Source organism: Anomaloglossus baeobatrachus, chromosome 3, assembly GCF_048569485.1.
Source record: "Anomaloglossus baeobatrachus isolate aAnoBae1 chromosome 3, aAnoBae1.hap1, whole genome shotgun sequence".
Taxonomy (NCBI): Eukaryota; Metazoa; Chordata; class Amphibia; order Anura; family Aromobatidae; genus Anomaloglossus; species Anomaloglossus baeobatrachus.
In genome coordinates this window covers 95,942,652-95,970,440 of record NC_134355.1, presented here as the reverse complement: position 1 = coordinate 95,970,440, position 27,789 = coordinate 95,942,652, and the positions used below count along the sequence as shown (strand labels likewise).

Here is a 27,789-nt window from a genome sequence, read left to right as displayed (position 1 = left end):
CTAGAATATAAGATATATTTTCAGATGTTTCACACTTTAAGTATCTCACTCCACGTGTTTTAATCCATAGTTTTGATGCCTTCAATGCGAATCTACAATTTTTAGTCATGAAAATAAAGAAAACTCTTTGAATAAGAAGGTGTGGCCAAACTTTTGGTCTGTACTAATATATATATATATATATATATGTATAAATATATATATATATATATATATATATATATATATATATATATATATATATATATACATATAATTTTTTTTTTTTATTTTCTTATATTGTATGCATTCAGTTTTCACATATGAAATCTATACAATCATTTTTCTCATCCATTTTTGTGGATGGGGTTATGATGTATATTGTTGGAAGCTCAATCCCACCTGACGTGCATGTGCTTTAGTGTTAAAAATATGTATCCATTATTAATTGGAATTTGTGCAGATTATTTAGCAATTTGACCATGAGTGGTTGAGCCCCTCCATCTCTTTATTGAGCATTTCATTTGTGGGGAATCTTACGTTGGATTGTAGTGATAATCTATGTTTGGTGGTCATGTGAATTATTGTAGTTTATTGTTGCAGGTCTCTTTTGCACCAGGTTTGCTGAATTTGTTAGGGCACTTTTTAGTTTTTAAGTAAATTTTTGCTTGAACAAAATCATTAATTTTAATGTATATTTTGGAGTATTTTTCCATTTGACAGTATTTATAGGTGTGTCCCTGGTGTCAGTCAGGCACTATTTTCTTGTGTTTTGTATCTTTCCATATTGATGGGAGGGGGACGGACCTACTTACTGTTGATGAAGGGAATTTTGTTTACTTACCGTAAATTCCTTTTCTTCTAGCTCCTATTGGGAGACCCAGACAATTGGGTGTATAGCTTCTGCCTCCGGAGGCCACACAAAGTATTACACTTTAAAAAGTGTAACCCCTCCCCTCTGCCTATACACCCTCCCGTGCATCACGGGCTCCTCAGTTTTGGTGCAAAAGCAGGAAGGAGGAAACTTATAAATTGGTTTAAAGGTAAATTCAATCCGAAGGATGTTCGGAGAACTGAAAACCATGAACCAAAAGAACCATTCAACATGAACAACATGTGTACACAAAAGAACAAACAGCCCGAAGGGAACAGGGGCGGGTGCTGGGTTTCCCAATAGGAGCTAGAAGAAAAGGAATTTACGGTAAGTAAACAAAATTCCCTTCTTCTTTGTCGCTCCATTGGGAGACCCAGACAATTGGGACGTCCAAAAGCAGTCCCTGGGTGGGTAAAAGAATACCTCGATAAAAAAAAAAGAGCCGAAAACGACCCCCTCTTACAGGTGGGCAACCGCCGCCTGAAGGACTCGCCTACCTAGACTGGCGTCTGCCGAAGCATAAGTGTGCACCTGATAGTGTTTCGTGAAAGTGTGCAGACTAGACCACGCAGCTGCCTGACACACCTGCTGAGCCGTAGCCCGGTGCCGCAATGCCCAGGACGCACCCACGGCTCTGGTAGAATGGGCTTTCAGCCCCAAAGGAAGCGGAAGCCCAGAAGAACGGTAGGCTTCAAGAATCGGTTCCTTGATCCACCGAGCCAAGGTTGACTTGGAAGCCTGCGAACCCTTACGCTGGCCAGCGACAAGGACAAAGAGCGCATCTGAACGACGCAGGGGCGCCGTGCGAGACACGTAGTGTCGGAGTGCTCTCACTAGATCTAAGGAGTGCAAATCCTTTTCACATTGGTGAATTGGATTAGGGCAAAATGAAGGTAAGGAGATATCCTGATTGAGATGAAAAGGAGATACCACCTTAGGGAGAAATTCCGGAAGAGGACGCAGAACCACCTTATCCTGGTGAAAAACCAGGAAGGGGGCTTTGCATGACAGCGCTGCCAGCTCCGACACTCTACGGAGCGATGTAACTGCCACTAGAAATGCCACCTTCTGCGAAAGACGTGATAAAGAGACATCCCGCAGCGGCTCGAAAGGTGGTTTCTGAAGAGCCGTTAGCACCCTGTTAAGGTCCCAGGGTTCCAGCGGACGCTTGTAAGGTGGGACTATGTGGCAAACTCCCTGCAGGAACGTGCGGACCTGCGGAAGCCTGGCTAGACGCTTTTTTGAAAAAATACGGATAGCGCCGATACTTGTCCCTTGAGAGAGCCGAGAGACAATCCCTTGTCCATTCCGGATTGAAGGAATGAAAGAAAAGTGGGTAAGGCAAAAGGCCAGGGAGTAAAACCCTTATCAGAGCACCAGGATAAGAAGATGCTCCAAGACCTGTGATAGATCTTGGCGGACGTTGGTTTCCTGGCCTGTCTCATGGTGGCAATGACATCCTGAGATAACCCTGAAGACGCTAGGAGCCAGGACTCAATGGACACACAGTCAGGTTGAGGGCCACAGAATTCAGATGGAAAAACGGCCCTTGTGACAGCAAGTCTGGGCGGTCTGGGAGCGCCCACGGTTGACCCACCGTGAGATTCCACAGATCCGGGTACCATAACCGCCTCGGCCAATCTGGGGCGACGAGAATGGCGCGACGACAGTCGGACCTGATTTTGCGCAGCACTCTGGGCAGCATCGCCAGAGGAGGAAATACATAGGGCAGTCGAAACTGCGACCAATCCTGAACTAATGCGTCCGCCGCCAGAGCTCTGTGATCTTGAGACCGGGCCATGAATGCCGGGACTTTGTTGTTGTGCCGTGACGCCATGAGATCGACGTCCGGCGTTCCCCAGCGGCGACAGATCTCTCGAAACACGTCTGGGTGAAGAGACCATTCCCCCGCGTCCATGCCCTGACGACTGAGAAAATCTGCTTCCCAGTTTTCTACGCCCGGGATGTGAACTGCGGAGATGGTGGAAGCTGTGGCTTCCACCCACTGCAGAATCCGTCGGACTTCCTGGAAGGCTTGACGACTGCGAGTGCCGCCTTGGTGGTTGATGTATGCGACGGCAGTGGCGTTGTCCGACTGGATCCGGATCTGCCTGCCCTCCAGCCACCGATGAAAGGCCAATAGGGCTAGATACACTGCCCTTATCTCCAGAATATTGATCTGAAGGGATGACTCTATCGGAGTCCAGGTTCCCTGAGCCCTGTGGTGGAGAAAAACCGCCCCCCACCCTGACAGGCTCGCGTCCGTGGTGACCACAGCCCAGGTTGGGGGTAGGAAGGATTTTCCCTGCGACAGAGAGTTGGGAAGGAGCCACCACTGAAGAGACGTCTTGGTTGCAAGGGAAAGAGAGACGTTCCTGTCGAGGGAAGTCGACCTCCTGTCCCATTTGCGGAGAATGTCCCACTGGAGTGGCCGCAGATGGAATTGCGCGAAGGGCACTGCCTCCATTGCTGCCACCATCTTCCCCAGGAAGTGCATGAGGCGCCTCAAGGGGTGTGACTGACCCCGAAGAAGAGATTGCACCCCTGACTGCAGCGAAAGCTGTTTGTCCAGCGGTAGCATGACTACCGCTGACTGAGTATGAAACTCCATCCCAAGGTACGTCAGTGATTGGGTCGGTGTCAACTTGGATTTTGGGAAGTTGATGATCCACCCGAACTGCTGGAGAGTCGCCAGAGCGACGGAAAGACTGTTTTGACACGCCATCTGAGAGGGTGCCCTGACCAGAAGATCGTCTAAGTAGGGAATCACCGAGTGGCCCTGAGAGTGTAGGACCGCCACAACAGATGCCATGACCTTGGTGAACACCCGTGGGGCTGTCGCCAGGCCGAAAGGCAATGCCACGAACTGAAGGTGTTCGTCCCCGATGGCGAAACGCAAAAAGCGTTGATGTTCGGATGCGATCGGCACATGGAGATAAGCATCCTTGATGTCGATCGATGCTAGGAAGTCTCCTTGTGACATCGAAGCGATGACCGAGCGGAGAGATTCCATCCGAAACCGTCTGGTGCTCACATGTCTGTTGAGCAGTTTGAGGTCCAGAACAGGACGGAACGAGCCGTCCTTCTTTGGCACCACAAACAAGTTGGAGTAAAAGCCGCGACCATGTTCCTGGGGGGGAACAGGGATCACAACTCCTTCTGTCTTCAGAGCGTTCACCGCCTGAAAAAGTGCATCGGCTCGCTCGGGGGGCGGAGAGGTTCTGAAGAAACGAGTCGGGGGACGAGAGCTGAACTCTATCCTGTAACCGTGAGACAGAATGTCTCTCACCCATCGGTCTTGAACATGTGGCCACCAGGCGTCGCAAAAGCGGGAGAGCCTGCCACCGACCGAGGATGCGGTTCGGGGATGCCGAGAGTCATGAAGAGGCCGCCTTGGAGGCATTGCCTCCGGCGGGTTTTTGGGGGCGTGACTTCGCCCGCCACGCATAGGAGTTCCTCTGGCCTTTCTCCGGCCTGCTGGACGAAGAGGATTGAGGCTTGGCGGAGGAACGAAAGGACCGAAACCTCGATTGTATTTTCCGTTGCTGAGGTCTCTTCGGTTTGGACTGGGGTAAGGAGGAGTCCTTTCCCTTGGATTCCTTAATAATCTCATCCAATCGTTCGCCAAACAAGCGGTCGCCAGAAAACGGCAAACCGGTTAAGAACCTCTTGGAAGCCGAGTCTGCCTTCCATTCGCGCAGCCACATGGCCCTGCGGACTGCCACAGAGTTAGCGGATGCCACCGCTGTACGGCTAGCAGAGTCTAGAACTGCGTTCATGGCGTAGGAAGAAAAAGCTGACGCCTGAGAAGTCAAAGACGCAACCTGCGGAGCAGAATTACGTGTGACCGCATTAATCTCAGCCAGACAAGCTGAGATAGCTTGGAGTGCCCACACGGCTGCAAAAGCCGGGGCAAAAGACGCGCCCGTGGCTTCATAGATGGATTTCACCAGGAGCTCTATCTGACTGTCAGTGGCATCCTTTAGCGATGAGCCATCTGCAACCGATACCACAGATCTAGCCGCCAATCTAGAGACTGGGGGATCCACCTTGGGACATTGAGCCCAACCCTTAACTACGTCAGAGGGGAAGGGGTAACGTGTGTCAGTAAGGCGCTTAGTAAAGCGCTTGTCCGGAACCGCTCTGGGCTTCTGGACAGCATCTCTGAAGTTAGAGTGATCGAAAAACGCACTCCGTGTACGTTTGGGGAACCGAAACTGGTGTTTCTCCTGCTGAGAAGTCGACTCCTCTACAGGTGGCGGCGGGGGAGATATATCTAACACCTGGTTGATGGACGAGATAAGGTCATTTACTATGGCGTCCCCTTCAGGTGTATCAAGATTGAGCGCAACGTCAGGGTCAGAGCCCTGAGCTGCGACGTCCGCCTCGTCCTCCAGAGAGTCCTCAAGCTGGGAACCCGAGCAGCGTGAAGAAGTCGGGGAAGATTCCCAGCGGGCCCGCTTAGCCGGTCTGGGACTGTGGTCCGGGCAGGAGTCCTCCACGTGAGACCTAGGGCCCCCCCTGGGAACGCGTTGCAGCGCGGACAGAGAGGGGCCTGGAGGCGACGATCCAACAGGGCCCGGGGCCTGTGTAAGGACCGGTCTGGACTGCAAAGCTTCAAGCAGCTTGGCAGACCATATGTCCATAGACTGAGCCATGGATTGTGAGAGTGACTCAGAGTTTTTCAGCAAAAACGGCAAACTCTGTCCCTGCCGCCTGGACAGGGAGAGCAGGGGGGTCTGCCTGAGCCGAGGGGCCCACTAGTGACCGAGGCTCCGGCTGAGCAAGCAAAACAGGGGTTGAGCATTGCTCACAGTGAGGGTAGGTGGAACCCGCAGGTAACTTAGCCGCACAAGAGGTACAGGTCGCAAAATAACCCTGTGCCTTGGCACCCTTGCTCCTTGTGGACGACATGCTGTTGTCTCCTAGGAGAGTGATCACTGAGGGTATATGGGAAAGGGTATACAGCCCGACCGAACAGAAATATATAAATATATAGTATCTATTCCGGCACCCTAAGGGGACCAGCACCGGGTGACCGGTGTGGCTTACCGACCGCTAAAAAGCGGAGCGTGTGTCCTCCAGATTCCCTGCCTTAGGTCTCCCAGTGTTGCAGAGCTCTTTCCTGGAAATCCTCCACCGGCAGAATGCCAAAAAAATGGCTGCCGGAGCTCTCTGGGGAGGAGTGGGGCCGTGGGCGGCGCTATAAAAGTGCGGGAATCTGGAGTCCCCACAGTGATCAGTGAGGGGGGAGGAAACATACAGGATGCTCCGGCCCTCACATCCGACGTCAGGTCGGCAGTCCCGCCCTTACCCCTGATAGACAGGCCCGGGGGCGGGAGTTTTGCTACTAGGCCGCAATTGAAGCCGGGGACTAAATTTAAGACCGCGGCCGACAAGCAGGCGCGGAAGTCCGCCGGCCGTCACAAATAAGCAGCTGCTGCAGCGTCCGGGATGAAGGCGCTCCATGCACATCCCCCATGGGGACACAGAGTACCTTAGTGATGCAGGGCCCGGTCCCTGAGGATAAATAGACTCCTGTCCGACAGATTCCCACAGGGGCTGCGGAGGGAGCACGGTCCCAGTGAATGGATGACCGCTCAGGATCCCACTTCTCCCAGAGCCGCTAAGGGATGGTGAAGGAGACGGCATGAGGCTCCGGCCTTTGTACCCGCAATGGGTACCTCAACCTTAACAGCACCGCCGACGTAGTGGGGTGAGAAGGGAACATGCCGGGGGCCCCGTGGGGGCCCACTTTTCTTCCAACCGATTAACTAAAATGAGAATGCATGAGTGGATGTGTGCCTCCTTCCACACAAAGCATAAAACTGAGGAGCCCGTGATGCACGGGAGGGTGTATAGGCAGAGGGGAGGGGTTACACTTTTTAAAGTGTAATACTTTGTGTGGCCTCCGGAGGCAGAAGCTATACACCCAATTGTCTGGGTCTCCCAATGGAATGACAAAGAAATACAAATTTATTATGTGATTATTTCTTTTGTGTCCGCCATATTTGCAATGATAGTTTTTCTGATTGACATGGCTGCAGTGGTGACGTTATGTTTATAGCACACGTGGAAGGACATCAAGAAAAGAATGTGCCAAAAGAGTACAGGCCACCTTACACACTGCGACATCGCTAGCGATGTCGCTGGTGAAAGCACCCGCCCCCGTCGGTTGTGCGTCACGGGAAAATCGCTGCCCGTGGCACACAACATCGTTAACACCCATCACACATACTTACCTTCCCTGCGACGTCGCTGTGGCTGGCGAACCGCCTCCTTTCTAAGGGGGCGGTTCGTGCGGCGTCACAGCGACGTCACACGGCAGCCGTCCAACAGAAGCGGAGGGGCGGAGATAAGTGGGCGGAATATCCCGCCCACCTCCTTCCTTCCTTATTGCCGGCGGCCGCAGGTACAATGTAGTTCCTCGCTCTTGCGGTGTCACACCTAGCAATGTGTGCTGCCGCAAGAACGACGAACAACCTGCGTCCTGCAACAGCAACGATATTCGGGACAGGAACGACGCGTCAACGATCAAGTGAGTAATTTTGATCGTTAATGGTCGTTCCTGCGTTTCACACGCAACGACGTCGCTAACGAGGCCGGATGTGCGTCACGAATTCCGTGACCCCAACGACATCTCGTTAGTGACGTCGCTGCATGTAAAGCGGCCTTAAGGGCCGCAATTATTGTGCTACCGGCAGACAAAAAAAAAAGGCAATTTTCTAGTAACGTGTTTAACTGTTTCTACCATGTCTGGGTTTTGCTAGCACTTTAATCAATAAAATTATGCAATTTTTGGTGGACGCAGCGGACTGTGACGCAGCGGACTGTGACGCAGCGGACTGTGACGCAGCGGACTGTGACGCAGCGGACTGTGACGCAGCGGACTGTGACGCAGCGGACTGTGACTCTCTCTCATGGTTTCTGCCTGTAGGATACGCATTAAATAAAGATTTAGGACCTAATTCACAGCTTTTATGCCAAATTCAGTTGGAAAAAGCTTTTAACAGTTGCACATTTTTGTGATTTTCATGCCCATTTCCCCCAATTTTGATAAAGTAAGTGGAGCAGCGTGGGAGTGATGGCTCCTGCTCACCATGAATTTGACAACGGGGTTCCTTAAATCCCAAATCTTACAGCAGTCACTGACACGTGCAGATTTGTGGCGAGGTGACTACGGAGACGCATGCCACTTCAAGCCTCGCCTGATTCACCCCACCCCCTCATCAAGACAGGAGTGAAAAACATCAGTCCTGAAGAATCGGGGCCAAGATAGAAACACATTCAGCCTCTATGCAACGTCGATTACTTGACACCCTATTCCTGTATTGTTGGCACAATGCTCCACAAGCTGTTCCTTCGTTCAGAATAGTAATTATGTCAGACTCTAAAATGGAGTGGGCTTGGTGTGTCGTTTGCTCTTCTCAGTGTAGGATGGAGGTGTGATATTTTAAATTAATATTTCCCACGGAAAAGATGGCCAGATACTAAAACCAAGGAGAAAAAAAAAACAAAAAAAAACAAAACAAAACCGAACACTTGCAAATCTTTTAACATTGGCAAACCACGGTGACGCATACCTCTTACTTTCCCCAGAGTCTGTCTGGCATTCCTGCTCATGATGGGGAGGGTGATAATCCCATTACTCTTCCCCATCTCCATGATAGTGGATGACAAGAGACACGCAGTACCCACATGTCCAGGGAGGGTATCGCCCTGCACCACAGCCTCGCTCAAGTCTTCCTGCAGGTACAAAAAATAAGGATATTACTAATAACACAGCAGAAAAACAAAAAAATAATTCCACAAACAATGACTAAGAATTGCAAAAACCCATTGATTTAAAAACTCCTCAGATCTATATGAATACACATATTACCATACCTAAGATGATAACAGATTAACAAAATATGGCCCTTTTAAGGTACTTAAAATGATGTGGACATAAAAAATAACATTTTTTAAATCAGATTTACCGTATTTTTCGGACTATAAGACGCACCCTGGTTTTAGAGGAGGAAAATAAAACTTTAAGCAAAAAAATGTGGTCATGACACACTTATGGGGCGAGTATCTGCTGCTGACACTGTTATGGGGGTAATGTCCCCAAATTCTCTACTAAGGTACCCCATCCTGGTCATGATCCTCCTGCCTTGTATATGATCCTGTTATAAACCCCCATCCTGCTCATATTCCCCCATCCTATTGATATACCCCCCATCCATCCTGCTCATATACCCCCATCCTGCTCATATACCAACATCCTGCTCATATACCAACATCCTGCTCATATTCCCCCATCCTGCTCATATTCCCCCATCCTGCTCATATTCCCCCATCCTATTGATATACCACCCATCCATCCTGCTCATATTCCCCCATCCATCCTGCTCATATACTCCCATCCTGTTCATATACCCCCAATCCTGTTCATATACCCCCATCCTGCTCATATACCCCCATCCTGCTCATATACCCCCATCCTGCTCATATACCCCCATCCTGCTCATATACCCCCCATCCATCCTGCTTATATACTCCCATCCTGCTATATGCCCCCAATGTGCTCATATACCATCCTGGTATATGGCCTGTATCCTATAGCACAGAGAAAAAAAAATAAACGTTTATACTTACCTTTTCCTCACTCCCTGCACACCGATCATCTTCCTCTCTGCGCCGCTGACCTGTGTGTGTGGAGCCGTTCCCATGCAGCATCGCAATGTCTTCCTGTCTGTGCCGATCAGCTGATCAGCACAGATCAGCTGACCGGCACAGTCAGGAAGACATCGCGTGCTGCAGGGGGACGGCTCCACACACGGGGACGGGTGAGTACACTGATTCACTGCACCCCGCGCTGATGATGACGCGCGGGGGGCAGTGAATACAGCTGCACATGATCATTCCAGGCTGTAATTGCCAAGGGTGATCATGCAGGCCGGCTCTTTACTATGCGCGCGTCCCCGCTCGTCCTCCCGCCCACCTGTCAGCGCCGGCTTCTGCGCTGAGAAATGGGTGGGAGGATGGGCGTGCATTTCTAATGAGCGGGCCCACGTGGTCACGGCAGGCGCTGCTGCTGCTGCCTGCTCGTGCCCCCGATGACCCGCTCCACCGCAGCACCCTCATTCCCGGCCGCAGCCCTATAGTCAGACCATAAGATGCATCCCCAACTTTCCCCCAACATTTGGGGGAAAAAAAGTGCGTCTTATGGTCCGAAAAATACGGTATGTATGGAAATTATATCTATTTAGATATCTACCTCTCTATATCCATCTATATATCTATCTACATAGCTATATCTATATAACTATATCTCTATCTCACAGGTAGGGCAAATAATTGGCAAAAAGTTAAAAATATATATATTTTTATTTTTTGTCAATTATTTGCCCTACCTGTGACATCCCTTAATTTTCATGTTTTACTGTGTATGTGCATTTAAGCATTTTTACATTTGCACAACCGGTATTTAATTATTATTTGTTTTTTACATTTGTAGTCCACTCCTTTCTGACTGAGCGTTCCGCCTTCCTCCCATCAACCTAAAGGTGTTTATATTTCTAGCTGGATCCTTCCTGCCCTATAAATGGTAGGCTTTTAGCCCATGAAGAGGCATATAATGTTAGGGTCCCAACAAAGGGATACGCCTTGTTGTAGCTGTTGGGCCCCCATGAATTGGCCAAATTGTGCTCCAAGTACCTTTATATTTTAACATTTTCTATAGCATTAATGAAAATTTGTATATTCAATGTTTGCACACCAGAGCATTTCAGAGTACAGCTGTATTTTCTCAGTATTTAAAGCCATATATTAATATTTTCTCTGCCACATTTGGTTGTGGATTCTTTGGTATGATAAAAGGGATATGGTAATTTAGCTACATTTCTATCCATCTGCTCCTGTAGCATACATCAGCAGGAAGGAAATAAAGGGCTGTAGTGCTTAAAATCGCCTCCTTTCTGACCCATATTGAAATTACTGTCTTGAGCACCCTCCAAGTGAATGAAGCAAAACAAAAAAAACGCAAAATATAGCACTTAATATTTAGTTCTTAAAGGAAACCTGTTATGTGAAAAAATGCCAATAACCTGCAGATATGGGGCTAATCCCATGGTTAATACGATTTTGAACTTGCGTGGTGCCTGCACTTAGAGCCCCGCTGCCGGGAGGAAGTGAACTCTATTCCTCCCAGCAGCGCTGGTTCTGGTCATAGTGGCGGCGCCAGTTCAGTCTCCGCTCAGTGTATAGGGGAGCAGTGGCTGTAGCCGTGAAGCACGCACTGACTGACAGACGAATAATATGAGCCACCACCATGACTGCAAGCTGAACACTGCCAGGATGAATAAAATTAGAGCCCCGCTGCCAGGAAAAAATTAAGTGCAGACAATTCCTTGGAGCGAAAACTAAAGCCTGCTTTACACGTGTCAGTTTCGCATACGATATCGTATGCGATTTGACCCGCCCCCATCGTATGTGCAACACGTTCAATTTGTTGACCGTGTTGCACAAACGATTATTTGCTGTCACACGTACTTACCCATCAATACAACCTCGCTGTGGGCAGCGAACATCCAATACCTGGAGTGGGAGGGACGTTCGGCGTCACAGCGACGTCACGCGGTAGCCGGCCAATAGAAGCGGAGCGGCGGAGATGAGCGTGACGTAAACATCCCGCCCACCTACTTCCTTCCGTATTGCTGGCGGGAGCCGCGGGACGCAGGTAACATCTGTTCATCGTTCCCGGGGTGTCACACACTGCGATGTGTGCTACCGCGGGAACATGGAACCACCTCACGTTCAATTTTTAAAAATTGAATGATGTGCATGCGATGAACATTTTAACGTTCAATCACAATCGCACGTAGCTGTCACACGTTACAATATAACAAACGAGGCCGGATGTGTGTCACTTACGACGTGACCCCGCCGACACATCGTAAGATATATTGTAGCGTGTAAAGCCTGCTTAAGAAACAGGTCTGCATATAAGGGATCAGAACGATAGCCAAACTAGCTTATCATTACAAATTTCAAAGATATATTTAGTAGGTGCGATTGTGCCACTAGCATAAGGGATAAAGCAACTTCTTCCTGTTCTGTACATCTCATTATCTACATAAAACACTCACTTCAAAAAAGTCAAAAAGTAGTTCCAAATTATCAGGCTCCATGGTGTGCACACTGAATTCGGACCACCTGTCAGGCTGGAGTGCATAGCCACATTCTGGCTGCGAGTGCCGAGACACAAATTCACTATTGCTTATTAAGGAGATTTCGAATGTGCTAGCCATCTTTGGGTGAAGAATTGGAGCTGGCTTTTCTGGCTCTTCATCTTCGCCCTCTTCTTCAAGGCCTCCAAACGTCAACTTCACCCTGTCAGCACAAAATAAAATTATATTAGATGCAAGGCTCATGATATCTTTCCATACATACCATAATTAACCTAATGCAAGAAAACTGTGCAAAATGTGACTTTTTTTTTTTTAACAATCTACTTAGTCATGCATTTAGATTTTATTTTTAAAGAAGCAGAAAAAGAAAAAAAAAAAAGGCAAAAATTGCCTCGAAAAATAATATTCGTAAAAATATACAATGCTGAGCTTTACTTTCTAAAAAACTAATTATTTGCGCCGTTGGGTGATAAGGATCCCTTTACAGAAAAAAGCGGATGGGGCATAGTTGGCGGATCCGATAGGATTACCAGAAATTCTGCGTGTGGTTAGGTGGCAGTCACCAGAAGCCACACGCTGCCTTCAATATCCAAGTTCTTGTAGAAACTCAGCAGAATCACAAGAAATACTTCGAGTTTCATTTGATTTTCTTACCTATGCATTGTTTTTGGGTTTTTTTTTTTTTTTTTAAACAAGCTGGCATGTCCTCATTATTTCTCTATATGAAGGACATCATAACGCCTAAAATGGCACCAAATTGGTTTTATTATTTTGAACTTACAGACTGCTATATCCACATCCACAGCCATTTTTTTACTTTTTGCTCTAATACATCTAAGCTAAAGCAATTTTGCAAATTGTCCTAAAAGGTTATTCCTCACAAAGTGAAGACATTTAGCTAGGCCTTGCCAATATTCTGTGAGTGGTAAGGGTCCGATCATAAAACCCCCCACTTATTAAAAGGATAGTGATCCAGCCCGCGTCTGACTGGCTACCGGAGGAATCTCCAGTAATGCCAGGCCTGGATTCAGGTACCTGCATTGCACTCCGGAGCTCTCACCTGAGCTCCAGAGTGCAGCCGAGACTGTACCGCGAGCGCTGAGTGATTGATTCCCCAGCAATTGCGGTTCAGTTTATGACAGCTGCAGAGAGGCCAGGGTGATCTCCAGTGCTCTCACCTGAACTCCGGAGATCACCCCGGCCTGTCTGCTGCTGTCATGAACTGAACCGCAAGCGCTGGGGAATCAATCACTCGGCGCTCGCGGTACAGTCAGCTCCGGAGTGAAATGCAGGTACCTGAATCCAGGCCTTGCATTACTGGAGATTCCTCCGGTAGCCAGTCCGACGCTGGATCCAGCCCCTTTACTGGGGTGCTCCTTACCACCATGCAGATGGCCCAATTGAGTAAATCAGTGCTGCAGCCCCTTCATTCACAGTATTGGCAGGGGTTCATCAATACCAGGAATGAAGGGTCTGCTACATCTAACAAGTTTATGCCAATAAGTAGGGGACAAATCCAAAAGTGAGTGGCTGCAGGATCAGACTACATAAAGGTTCTGTTTGTGGTCTGTTACCATGGAGACACATAGATCTCCATAAAAAACATGGGACATTATTCATTAATGACTATTTTCCATTTTAATGTACTAGAACAATAAAATAAAAATGGTTGCAAACATGGACATAGCATTTCATAATTAAACTCAAAACCCAGGTAATACCTATTGGGTAGGCGTAAAAACTTAAATCACAATTCTCAATTTTGGAAGATAGATTATCAGTGCGATAAGGGGATAACTTCCCGATTGCTGGAGGGTATGACTGCTAGGATCTCCACTGATCCCAACAACCCATGTGAATGGAGTAGAGTTGGATCATGCGCATCCCCAGCTTCATTCATTCTTAATGGGAGTGCTGGAGATCGAGCGCTGGTCTTCAACACTCATATTACAATGAATGGAGTGGCAGTGCACCTGATCGACCACTGCTCTATTCACATGGGGCTCTGCCGAAGGCCCAGATCCCAGGATCTATGAGGGCCCCAACATGCAGGCCATCAGCGATTGAGAGGTTTTCCCCTATACCATAGATAGAAGACTTGAGATTACCCCTTCACAGGGTGACACCAAGATCTGAAGGGCCTCTCTTATGAACGCCCAGAGCAATATTGTTATCTTCCTTGTCCTGTGTAAAAAATTACTTTGTAACTTGGTCTTATTCTATGAAATGCATAGAAAGTTTCATTTTAAAATTTAGTACCATAATTTCTCTCACAGAAAACCCAAATCTTTGCATCCAGATTGGGGTATATATAGTGAGGTATGTAATGCTGTTTGTACAGTTAGCAGAAGGTTGCTTCAAAGAGTTCAGTGAGTACCTATTTGTACTCGCTATACTCGAGTACGGTCTAATACTCGCGTATTTGTTTCTAATGGCGCGTGCAATGCAAGTCAATGGGGAAAAACTCGCAATGCACCGAGTAACCCGAATCCCGCACTATTAGCTACTCGCACGAGTAGTGCGGCATTCGGGTTACTCGTTACATTGCGAGTTTTTCTCCATTGACTTGCATTGCACACGCTATTCGGAGTGAATACACGAGTAGTAGACAGTACTCGTTATGAGTATAGCGAGTACGAATAGTTAGGTACTCGCTCAACTCTACTGCTCCACCATCTTAGTACTGAAGCTTCAAATAATTCTTCGGCAGACCACCAAAATATTATGTGGCCAATAAATATAAGGAAAACCACAAATCTAAAAAAAAAATAAAAAATTTACCCATTACCGAAGTCATAACTAACACACAAAGCACAAAATGAAGGATTTGATGGTCTAAAGTCCACACTATGGGGCAATAAAGGTAGCTACAATGGGAAGAGTGGCAGGATAAAAATGAGCCATGGTTTTGAAGCTAAAAGATGTATAAAGAATCAAATTTTTTTTTTAATAGGACTGAAAACAGCAAGTGTATAATCTTAAAAGAAAAAACAAAAAAAAAACTTTTCAGACTAAATTTTTGTATTTTTTTCAACAAACATTCTTAAAGTGGACAGCACTTGAAAGTGAATCTGTCAGCAGGTTTTTGCTGCTTCATCTGAGAGCGGCATGATGTAGGCAAAGAGATTCTGAAACAAACCATGTTTAATTTAAATTACTGAGTGCAGCCATTCTGACGTTATCAAAGAATTGAGTTTAGCAGAGCTGGGAGAACTGTCCCTGCCCACGCCAGGGTCTCTATAGAGGTTGTGCATGGACTGAGGTGTCAATTGCAGCAGGGGGCGTGCTGGACAATGTGGCATGTGAGGTTCTAGTCCTCTAATGTTATTACAGGGATCTAAACCATTTAGTTTAGGTACACTATAGCTCACACACAGGTAAGAGAAGCACAGTTGCTTTTTCTTTATTAAACCTTGCAGCATGCTGTCCTCAGCTTACATTGCAAAATCCTGCTGACAGATTCCTTTTAAATAAAACTGACCAAACCACAGATGTAGCAGAGCTGATTGTGTATTTTAACTGTTTCCTTGGTTGAACTAGATGGACCTAGGTCTTTTTTCAACCTAAGTAACTATGTAACTATGTAACTTAGTAGATCAATGCAGTAGTATGAAAAATATTTTGAAGCACAATGGGACACAACAATGCTTTGTTCATACCATACTTGTGGGGTACATCATGGGACAACTGGGGAAATCTATTTATGTGCATTTCTGTATGTGTAATGCATCTCTATGTAACTAAGCTATATCAATGTATTGAAAAGGACGATCAATTATGCTTTTTCATACACTAAAAAAAATATAGGGTGGCTGACCTAGAGCACACGAAAATAGGCCCGATTCTTGAAGCGGTTTTTGCCAATGTCTGATGTAAAACACCTTGAAAAGTCATAATGCTTTTGTCCAGCACAGATGTCTAAAAAAATTGCGACTTTTGGGGTTTTTACACCAGTTTGGTGGCGCTCTGCCAATGTGGGTGAAGCTTGGGCGGGATGGGTATGTTAAAGCTGGATGAGAATTCTGCGCATTGTGCCAAATTACAAAATCAGTTCTGCTACATGTGTATTGTGGCTAGATCCTTTGCAGCCCGTAATCTGTTTATTAGATTTTCGTATGAAGAAGATCTTAGGTCAATCATTTGTAATGCTTACAACTCAAACAAATCACTGAGATGAACCACTGGGACTCAAGACTAGTTTGGTCTCCAAGATTTCTGTACAAACAGCATTAACTAAAAAGGTGGAAAGCAATCTTTGCTCTTTTTAAAAACAAAAAACGCAAGACCGATTTATCACCATACCTAAACCTAGACTTTTTAAATTTTTTCTTGGATATAGAAACAGGCTGTTTTTCAGAATAATGTAGACGCAATCTAAGCTCAGTCTGACATGTCAGCCATCCGGAATCCACAGTGTCAACGCCATCTGGCAAAGTAGATGAAAGTTAGAGGCAACAAACAACCCACACAAAAGAAATTGACAGTAAACATACATATAGACATCAGATCACCCATTATTAGGCTTCATATTATGTTACTATGGACAACATAATTAGATTGTGAGGAAACAAATCTCTCCAAGAGTGAGGCCACACATCGCGGATTTGCTGCATTTATTTTCATTATAGATGGTGAGGAATCACCCGGAGGAGGCGAGCACTCACCGAGTATGCCTTGTATAGCACGTGATGAAATCACATAGGAAGAAAAGCATGCACCTAAGGCTGCTTTCACACATCCGGTTTTTCTTCTGCGGCACAATCCGGCACTTTGCAGGAAAATCGCAACCGTTTTTTTTTTGCTGCCGGTTGCGATTTTCCTGCATAGACTTTAATTAGTGCCGCATTGTGCCGCATGGCCTTGCGTTCCATCCGGTTTTTGCCGCATGCGGCAGATTTAGCCGATGCGGCGGCCGGATGGAACGTTGCCTGGCACGTTTTTTCGTGCGGCAAAAAAAACCGCATCGCGCCGCATTCGGCCGATGCGGCGCATCTCTCAATGCATGCCTATGGCGGCCGGATGCGGCAAAAACCGCATCCGGCCACCGCATGCGGTTTTTGCCACTGCGCATGCTCAGTAGCATACCGCAAGCGGCAAAAACCGGACGGGCCGCAAGGGAAAAACTTATGCAAAGGATGCGGTGTTTTCACCGCATCCGTTGCATAGCTTGCACAGCCGGATTGAGCCGCAGAGCTCAAGCCGGATGTGTGAAAGTAGCCTTAGGTCACGTGCATGGGGAATCTTTCACCTCAGTATATGAGGCCAAAATCAGGAGTGCAACAGTCCGAGGCCAAGTATGATAGAAACACAGGCACCACTGCTGTATTTATCACCCACTCATGGTTTTTGCTTACAAATACGGAGGTAAAAAAAAAAACCCTCACCAAATATCAAAGCGGTGTATGTGGCCTTAAAAGGGAACCGGTCACCAGTTTTTCAGCCTATAAGCTGCGGCCACCACCAGTGGGCTCTTATATACACATTCTAACATGCTGTATATAAGAGCCCAGGCCGCTGTGTAGAACTTAAAAATGACTTTATAATACTCACCTAACAGCCGCGCTGCGGTGGATTCTAGTCAGATAGGCATCTCTGTTGTCCGGTGCTGGCACTGCCTCTTTTGGTCATCTTTGTCGTCCTTCTTCTTAGCTGGGATGCATGACGCGTCCTACGTCATCCACACTCGCCGACATTGAGATCCTGCGCAGGCGCATTTTGATCTTCCCTGAGCATGGCAGATCAAAGTATTGTAGTGCGCCTGCGCGGGACCGGCGAGTGTGTATACGTAGGATGCATCATGCACACAGGCTTCAGAAGGAGGACGAAGATGGCCGAAAAAGGAGGCGCAGGCACCGGACAACGGAGACGTCCATCTGACTAGAATCCACCGCAGCGCAGCCATTGGGTGACTATTATAAAGGTTGTTTTTTTTTATTTTCTACACAGCGGCCTGGGCTCTTATATATAGCATGTTAGAATGATGTGGTGGTGGCCCCAGCATATAGGCCGAAAAACTGGTGACCGGTTCCTTTTAATGGGAATCTGTCAATGATCAACCCACGCAAGTCATCAATATGGCCATGCAGGTCATAAAAAGCTGAATAAAATGATACTTATATATGTGATCTGATCTATTTAATATGTAAATGAGATGTTAAAATCTATGGGTCAGGAAATTAGCTTCTAGGGATTTTAGAATAAAAGCATGGATTTTCCTGGAATAAGATAGCGGATCACAGATATCAAGGTATCATATCATCACATTCCTATAACCTACATGACATTAGAAACGGCTTAGGAGGGTAGATCCTACTGACAGATTCCCTTTAGAGGGAACCTGTCATGCTAAAACACGCAATCAATCTGCAGATGTGGGGTTAACTCTACAGGTTAACAGTAGTGATGAGCAAGCACTAAAATGCCCAAGTGCGCTTTACTCGAGTCAGACTCTGACGGGTTGGACTAGAGTATCGCGTATACTGGAAGTCAATGATTGGGCAGTTTACTCTCCGCCAACATACAGAGCATTTCCAGGGGAGTGTGGACTGGGTTATATATTTATTCTTTTTAACACAGCATCCAAACACTTTTTTTTTTTTTTTTAACCCCCATTGAGAGACAATCAGGGAATGCAAAACAGCTCTCACAGAGGTGTCGGCTCCCATCATTCATTGAAGGGTGTTCGCTCTTTGTATAGAATCGCTCACGAGCATACGTGAGCTCCCTGATGCTTGATCCAGTATGGAGCCCGCTCGCTCTTCATTAGTTATTAGTGTTCTGAAGCAGAGTGGCCGCCGCATTGAAGGCCCAGCTGCTGGGAGGAAAAGCACTTTCTTCCTCCCAGAAGCCTCTGGCTTTCAGTCTCCACTCAGTGTACAGTGAGTGGCGGCTCCCGGGAGGAATACATGTCTCATTGCAGCAGCCATACAGCTTCAGAACGCTATTAATCTGCAAATTATCCCATATCTATGATGAATAGTATTTTTTCACATGACAGGACCCCTTTAAAATACATCTGTAATGAATAAATACATAATGCAGATTATGTTATCTACAGCCACCATATGGTCCCCTGCCAGCTTCTGTAAATTTGGCACCCTGTGGTGATGCCTCTTTGAGGAGCCCAGTGGAGGCTAAAATTATATATACTTTTTATTTCGGCTTTTAGCTGTTTTTGACATTTAGATCTGCAATCAAATCAGCACTAATATCCACAAAATGTCGTGCGGATTTCCACTCTGTCTTTACCTGTGGAAATTCTTAAAAGCAATTTGGCCATTTGCGGAGTAGCATGGATGGAAATCAACCTTACCGACACTGCACAACCATGTTCTCGTGTAAGCAGAGTTTTAGGTACGTGCACATGGGTGATAGTCAAAGTGGATTTTACATCTGAACAATTTACTGCATATTACAACCAGCAAAAGATTTTACAAAAGCTCATCCACAATTTTCAGAAGATATAGTATACAGTGGAAGCAGAGTGTCATGCGACTGTGGTCCGATCCTGTGATCAGACCACAGCTGCAGAGGGGAGGGCCGGCGCTGCGGAGGGGAGGGCCGGCGCTGCGGAGGGGAGGGCCGGCGCTGCGGAGGGGAGGGCCGGCGCTGCGGAGGGGAGGGCCGGCGCTGCGGAGGGGAGGGCCGGCGCTGCGGAGGGGAGGGCCGGCGCTGCGGAGGGGAGGGCCGGCGCTGCGGAGGGGAGGGCCGGCGCTGCGGAGGGGAGGGCCGGCGCTGCGGAGGGGAGGGCCGGCGCTGCGGAGGGGAGGGCCGGCGCTGCGGAGGGGAGGGCCGGCGCTGCGGAGGGGAGGGCCGGCGCTGCGGAGGGGAGGGCCGGCGCTGCGGAGGGGAGGGCCGGCGCTGCGGAGGGGAGGGCCGGCGCTGCGGAGGGGAGGGCCGGCGCTGCGGAGGGGAGGGCCGGCGCTGCGGAGGGGAGGGCCGGCGCTGCGGAGGGGAGGGCCGGCGCTGCGGAGGGGAGGGCCGGCGCTGCGGAGGGGAGGTAAGGATTTATCTCCCCTTCTCCTCCATTGCTGTCTGATGCGACAAAACACATTATGCGACAATCGCATTGCACTCCACTGTAATGTGAGCGCAATGCAATGTTTCTCTCGCCCCCATAGACTTGAATGGGGGCAAGTGAAACAGGATCACATTCCACCTGCGCTTGTTTTCTTGGTCAGATTATGGCTGAGGAAGGGGGGGAAAAAAAAAAAACAAAACAAAAAAAAAAAAAAAAAAAATCGCCCATGGGAGCTGCCCTTAGAGTAATATTGGTCCGAGCGGAATGCGATTTTTTATTGCATGCCACCTGCTCAGTATTACTCACCGGGTTTGCTTACCCTTAGTGTGTTTCTACATAGATCAGTAGTATGATACACAGTTTACATCAGTTCTCATAGGTGAAACGCATCCCAAACACATTTCACCTGTAAACACCACATTATACACATCATGATATTGTGCTGCAAACACATTCATTCTCCAATATAATTATCAACAGATATATATGAGGCCAATATGTTATTTTTGGAAGACTCTGAAAGACTGCAATATTTGGGTGGTGTAGACTTATCCACTCTTAATTTTGTTTGAAAAGAAAACTGCAACCAAACTCAAAATAGCAAACACAGCAAAGGACCAAGTTGTGAGGGTGGGGTGTTATCAGCTTTATCAGCACAGAGCAGGCGGTGGAGTGAGGAAGGGCTACCGGATCTGCTGCAGCCACAGGCAATAACCGCAGTGACAACTGAGGGCACTGCTCAGCGCGTGGCCAGAGAGCAGACAACACACAAAGGGGCAAAACTGGTGCTGTACCCACAGCAATTTATAGATCCTTAATTGATTGAGGGAGAAGTACTTTTAAAAGGCAGGTCCACCTTCATCAACATTTATGCTTTCCTTTAATGGAAAGAAAGAAAAACAATTCAATATAAATAATTAGATTTTGTTTCCCTAACAATTAAAAGGGGTATTCTCATCTCAGACGATTATGGTATGTGCACAGATGTGCCATAATATTTGATGGATACGTATCCCATCACTGGCGCATACACATCTGTCTTGGGATCATTTCTTGTGCTGCCAAGAAACTTAAGGCCCCGACACACACAGAGATAAATCTTTGGCAGATCTGTGGTTGCAGTGAAACCATGGACATATTGTTCCATTTGTACACAGCCACAAACCTGGCACTGATTGTCCATAATTTCACTGCAACCACAGATCTGCCACAGATCTATCTCTGTGTGTGACAGGGGCTTTACACGGTAGCGATATCACTAGCAATTTGTAGCGATAGCGACCGTGTAAGTACCCGCCCCCGTCGCGCATGCGATTGTTTGTGATCACTGCCGTAGCGAACATTATCGCTACGCAGCGTCACACATACTTATCTGGTCGGCGGCGTCGCTGTGACTGCCGAACAATCCCTCCTTCAAGAGGGAGGGACGTTCGGCATCACAGCGACGTCACCGCAACGTCACACAGCGGCCGGCCAATCAAAGCTGAGGGGCAGAGCTGAGCGTGATGTAAACATCCCGCCCACCTCTTCCTTCCGCATTGGGGCCGGCGGCAGGTAAGGAGACGGTCCTCGCTCATGCGGTGTCACACATAGCGATGTGTGCTGCCGCATGAGCGATGAACCACAACGCTAAACAACCCTTACCGATTTTTGGAGTTTGGGACGACCTCTCCATGGTGAACGATTTTCACTATTTTTGAGGTCGCCTAAGGTCGCTGGTAAGTATTACACGCTGCGATATCGTTAATGACGCCGGATGTGCATCACTAACAATGTGACCCCGACGATCAAACATTAACGATATCGTAGCGTGTAAAGCCCCCTTTAGAGTTCCAAAATCTGCCAAACACCATAAATGTCAGAGATGGGACAACCCCTTAAGACTGAAATCTAAAGGTGCACATACGGCCACTACAAATCCTTTTTACTAGATATGGCTTGCTGAAAGTTTAAAGCAATTATGGTATGTCAATAGGGGAGAATGAAACAAAACTTCCCTAAAAAAAATAAAAAAATTAAAATGAATAAAAATGGAACATAAAGGCTTTTTTTGGTAGTGAAGCCATGTACATAGTAACAGAAAAGATATGTTACAGTAGAATACAGTGTAATCTGCTCGTGTGGTGTAATAAAGTATTCCTCTCATGGCATTATTCCACAACTTCATGTCCCACGGCTAATGCAGTATCACATCATCATTGTAGAATCGCCATTAACATTGAGAGTTTATTGCCTTTGCAATAGTCAATAATAATACATATATGTGCAATTTTCTGTTGTAAACCTCAACTCTCTAGACTACACAATGTCACTGAGGATCACAATTTAGCAAACTATATAATATTCTGCAATTCTCGAGCTTTGGACAAAGCCTGATTCCAGCAATGTGTCACTTACTCAGTTGTTTGCTGTCATTTTGATAAAATCAATGTTTTCTCTACTGCAGATTTAGCTCATGAATATGCTGGACTACCTGTCAGCACTCCAAGTAGTCCGGTAGTGATAATCTACTACTGATTAAACAGTGATTTTATTAAAACTACACTAAGCAGCCCAGTGATTATATCGCTGGAATCAGGATCTCCACCCCTACGTTATGCTGCTCGAAGATTAGGTCAAAACCTGCTGTCAGATTCTTCTGACTTTAAAGCACCACTCCAGCAGTTTTTGCAGTGCTGGAGTGGTGCTTTAAATGAAAGTACCCTGCCCCCAGTCTTATACTTACTCTTTGCCAGCTTCATAGTTTTTCAGTGCAGCTTTGGTCCGGTAACGCCATCTTATAATCCTAACGTCTGCCTATCCAGAAGTCCAAAGTTACATCACAAGCTCTCAATACAAGTCTATGAGAGCCAGAAGGAGGCTCCCATAAAGATGCATTAATTTCTGACCTCCGATGCGCTCCATGAAACACTGGAGCTGTCAGCAAATCACCAATGTAGGGAGACTGAAACAACAGCACAATCCAGCTCAGATCCGGTAAAAAAGAAGGGAATTTTGTTTACTTACCGTAAATTCCTTTTCTTCTAGCTCCAATTGGGAGACCCAGACAATTGGGGTGTATAGCTATGCCTCCGGAGGCCACACAAAGTATTACACTAAAAGTGTAAAGCCCCTCCCCTTCAGCCTATACACCCCCCGTACTGCTACGGGCTCATCAGTTTTGGTGCAAAAGCCAGAAGGAGGAAAAAAATATAAACTGGTTTAAAGTAAATTCAATCCGAAGGAATATCGGAGAACTGAAACCATTTAACATGAACAACATGTGTATACAAAAAACAGGGGCGGGTGCTGGGTCTCCCAATTGGAGCTAGAAGAAAAGGAATTTACGGTAAGTAAACAAAATTCCCTTCTTCTCTGTCGCTCCTAATTGGGAGACCCAGACAATTGGGACGTCCAAAAGCAGTCCCTGGGTGGGTAAATAATACCTCATAATAGAGCCGTAACGGCTCCGTCCTACAGGTGGGCAACTGCCGCCTGAAGGACTCGCCTACCTAGGCTGGCATCTGCCGAAGCATAGGTATGCATCTGATAGTGTTTCGTGAAAGTGTGCAGGCTCGACCAGGTAGTTGCCTGACACATCTGCTGAGCCGTAGCCTGGTGTCGCAAGGCCCAGGACGCTCCCACGGCCCTGGTAGAATGGGCCTTCAGTCCTGAGGGAACCGGAAGCCCCGAGGAACGGTAAGCTTCGAGAATTGGTTCCTTGATCCACCGAGCCAGGGTTGATTTGGAAGCTTGTGTCCCTTTACGCTGGCCAGCGACAAGGACAAAGAGAGCATCGGAGCGGCGCAGGGGCGCCGTACGAGAAATGTAGAGTCTGAGTGCTCTCACCAGATCTAACAAGTGCAAATCCTTTTCACATTGGTGAACTGGATGAGGACAAAACGAGGGTAAGGAGATGTCCTGATTGAGATGAAAAGTGGGCAAGGCAAATGGCCAGGGAGAAAACGCCTGAGCAGAGCACCACGACAGGAATATTTTCCACGTCCTGTGGTAGATCTTGGCGGACGTTGGTTTCCTAGCCTGTCTCATAGTGGCAATGACCTCTTGAGATAATCCTGAAGACGCTAGGATCCAGGACTCAATGGCCACACAGTCAGGTTGAGGGCCGCAGAATTCAGATGGAAAAACGGCCCTTGAGACAGCAAATCTGGTCGGTCTGGCAGTGCCAACGGTTGGCCAACCGTGAGATGCCACAGATCCGGGTACCACGACCTCCTCGGCCAGTCTGGAGCGACGAGGATGGCGCGGCGGCAGTCGGCCCTTATCTTGCGTAACACTCTGGGCAACAGAGCCAGAGGAAGAAACACATAAGGAAGCTGAAACTGCGACCAATCCTGAACTAAGGCGTCTGCCGCCAGAGCTCTGTGATCTTGAGATCAAGCCATGAATGTTGGGACCTTGTTGTTGTGCCGTGACGCCATTAGGTCGACGTCCGGCATCCCCCAGCGGCAACAGATCTCCTGAAACACGTCCGGGTGAAGGGACCATTCCCCTGCGTCCATGCCCTGGCGACTGAGAAAGTCTGCTTCCCAGTTTTCTACGCCCGGGATGTGAACTGCGGATATGGTGGATGCTGTGGCTTCCACCCACAGCAGAATCCTCCGGACTTCCTGGAAGGCTTGCCGACTGCGTGTCCCACCTTGGTGGTTGATGTAAGCCACCGCTGTGGAGTTGTCCGACTGAATTCGGATCTGCTTGCCTTCCAGCCACTGCTGGAACGCTTTTAGGGCAAGATACACTGCCCTGATCTCCAGAACATTGATCTGAAGTGAGGACTCTTGCTGAGTCCACGTACCCTGAGCCCTGTGGTGGAGAAAAACTGCTCCCCACCCTGACAGGCTCGCGTCCGTCGTGACCACCGCCCAGGATGGGGGTAGGAAGGATTTCCCTTTCGATAATGAGGTGGGAAGAAGCCACCACCGAAGGGAAGCTTTGGTTGCTTGAGAGAGGGAGACGTTCCTGTCTAGGGACGTCGGCCTCCTGTCCCACTTGCGTAGGATGTCCCATTGAAGAGGACGCAGGTGAAACTGCGCGAAAGGGACTGCTTCCATTGCTGCCACCATCTTCCCCAGGAAGTGCATGAGGTGTGTCAAGGGGTGTGACCGACCTTGAAGGAGAGATTGTACCCCTGTGTGTAGTGAACGCTGTTTGTCCAGCGGAAGCTTCACTATCGCTGGAAGAGTATGAAACTCCATGCCAAGATATGTCAGTGATTGGACCGGTGTCAGATTTGACTTTGGAAAATTGATGATCCACCCGAAACTCTGGAGAATCTCCAGAGTAACGTTGAGGCTGTGTTGGCATGCCTCTTGAGAGGGTGCCTTGACCAGCAGATCGTCTAAGTAAGGTATCACTGAGTGACCCTGAGAGTGGAGGACCGCAACTACTGTAGCCATGACCTTGGTGACAACCCTTGGGGCTGTCGCCAGGCCGAACGGCAGTGCCGCGAATGGTAGCGGCACCTCCGCCGGTCTTTTTAGGGTGTGATTTAGACCGCCATGCGTCGGCGTTCCTCTGATCCTTCTGAGGCCTTTTGGACGAGGAGAATTGTGACCTGCCCGCACCCCGAAAGGACCGAAACCTCGACTGTCCCCTCCTCTGTTGGGGTGTTTTTGGTTTGGCTTGGGGTAAGGATGTTTCCTTTCCCTTGGATTGTTTGATGATTTCATCCAATCTCTCACCAAACAAACGGTCGCCAGAAAATGGCAATCCAGTTAAGCACTTTTTTGGAAGCCGAATCTGCCTTCCATTCCCGCAGCCACAAGGCCCTGCGTATTACCACCGAATTGGCGGCTGCAACCGCCGTACGGGTCGCAGAGTCCAGGACAGCATTAATAGCGTAGGACGCAAATGCCGACGTTTGAGAGGTTATGGACGCCACCTGCGGCGCAGACGTACGTGAGTGCGTCAATTTGCGCCTGACCAGCTGAGATAGCTTGGAGTGCCCATACGGCTGCGAATGCTGGAGCAAAAGACGCGCCGATAGCTTCATAGATGGAGTTCAACCAGAGCTCCATCTGTCTGTCAGTGGCATCCTTGAGTGAAGCTCCATCTTCCACTGCAACTATGGATCTAGCCGCCAGTCTGGAGATTGGAGGATCCACCTTGGGACACTGAGTCCAGCCCTTGACCACGTCAGGGGGAAAAGGGTAACGTGTATCCTTAAGGCGCTTGGAAAAACGCTTATCTGGATAAGCTCGGTGTTTCTGGACTGCCTCTCTGAAGTCAGAGTGGTCCAGAAACATACTCTTTGTACGCTTAGGAAACCTGAAACGGAATTTCTCCTGCTGAGAAGCTGACTCCTCCACTGGAGGAGCTGAGGGAGAAATATTCAACATTTCATTGATGGACGCAATAAGATCATTCACTATGGCGTCCCCATCAGGAGTATCAAGGTTGAGAGCGGCTTCAGGATCAGAATCCTGATCAGCTACCTCCGCTTCATCATACAGAGAGTCCTCTCGCTGAGACCCTGAACATTGTGATGATGTCGAGGGAATTTCATAGCGAGCTCGCTTAGTCGGTCTGGGGCTGCGGTCCGTGTCAGAGACCTCACCCTGGGATCCATGAGACACCCCGGGAAGACATTGCTGTTCCAACTGAGGGGAACCAGGGGACAATGATAACAGTGCCCCTGGCTTGAGATGCCGGCCTGGACTGCAAGGCTTCTAATATCTTAGCCATAGTCTCAGAAAGTCTTTCAGTAAAAACTGCAAACTCCGTCCCTGTCACCTGGACAGTGTTAACAGGTGGTTCTCCCTGGGCCACCCCTAGCAGAGGCTCCGGCTGAGAAAGTGCCACAGGGGCCGAGCATTGCACACAATGAGGGTCAGTGGAACCTGCCGGCAGTATAGCCGTACATGCTGCACAGGCAGCATAGTAAGTCTGTGCTTTGGCACCCTTGCTATTTGTGGACGACATGCTGTTGTCTCCTCTGAGCAATACAGGAGGGTAAATAGCCACAAATCAACAGTGCACCCTACAGTGTAAAGTATAGACTATAATCATATAAACTATAAATACACTTCTGCACTAGTGGGGCCAGCACCACAGGTGCTGCTTACCGCCTGCGCAAAGCGTTTGTGTGGGCACCAGAATTCCTGCCTGGGTCTCTTTGAGCTTGTCTCTCCTCTCCAGCGTTAGCAGAGCTGAGAGGAATGGCTGCCAGCGTCCTGGGGAGAGGAGGGAGCCGTGGGCGTGACCCAGAAAAGTGCGGGAACTGGTGCCCCACTGTGCAGAGTGAGGGGGGTGGAGTATGCAAAGCATGCTCCAGCCCTCAGTGCTGCCGACCTGTACAGCGTCCCGCCCTTCCCCTGACTGGCAGGGCTGGGGGCGGGAAAAGAATGAGACTAGGCCGCAGAAGCCGGGGACTATAGTTATAAGCGCGGCCGCCGTATAAGCGCGGTCGGCGCGGAAGTCCCCGGCGCACTAACAGTCCCAGCCGCGCCGCAGGCATAACCATGGCAGCGGCGGTCAGCGCGGCAGTCCCCCTACACAAATACACTCAGCGACGCTGAGTGTATAGTGGCACACATGCAGCCAGCGCTGCTGTCCCCGGTGCACTAGCACACCCAGCAATGCTGGAGTGTTGCTGTGCGCAGTCCCCACGGGGACACAGAGTACCTCCAAGTAGCAGGGCCATGTCCCTGAACGATACTCGGCTCCTATCCAGCAGGGTCCTCAGGAGCTGTGGATGGAGCACGGTCTCCTGTGCCTGGAGACCGATGGGATCCCACTTCACC

General features: G+C 48.4%; 1 protein-coding gene across 4 annotated transcripts in view; it reads right to left on the bottom strand.

Moving 5' to 3' along the window:
* GPCPD1 (glycerophosphocholine phosphodiesterase 1) overlaps nucleotides 1–27,789 on the bottom strand; it is a 169,807-nt gene that overhangs the window by 76,862 nt on the left and 65,156 nt on the right. For all 4 annotated transcript variants that reach the window (XM_075339317.1, XM_075339318.1, XM_075339315.1 and 1 more), the window contains exons 7-9: nucleotides 16,330–16,453; nucleotides 11,986–12,229; nucleotides 8,437–8,599 (exon numbers count right to left, since the gene is read on the bottom strand). In XM_075339317.1, the coding sequence (XP_075195432.1) occupies nucleotides 8,437–8,599; nucleotides 11,986–12,229; nucleotides 16,330–16,453 (531 nt within the window). The remainder of the gene's footprint in view (nucleotides 1–8,436; nucleotides 8,600–11,985; nucleotides 12,230–16,329; nucleotides 16,454–27,789) is intronic.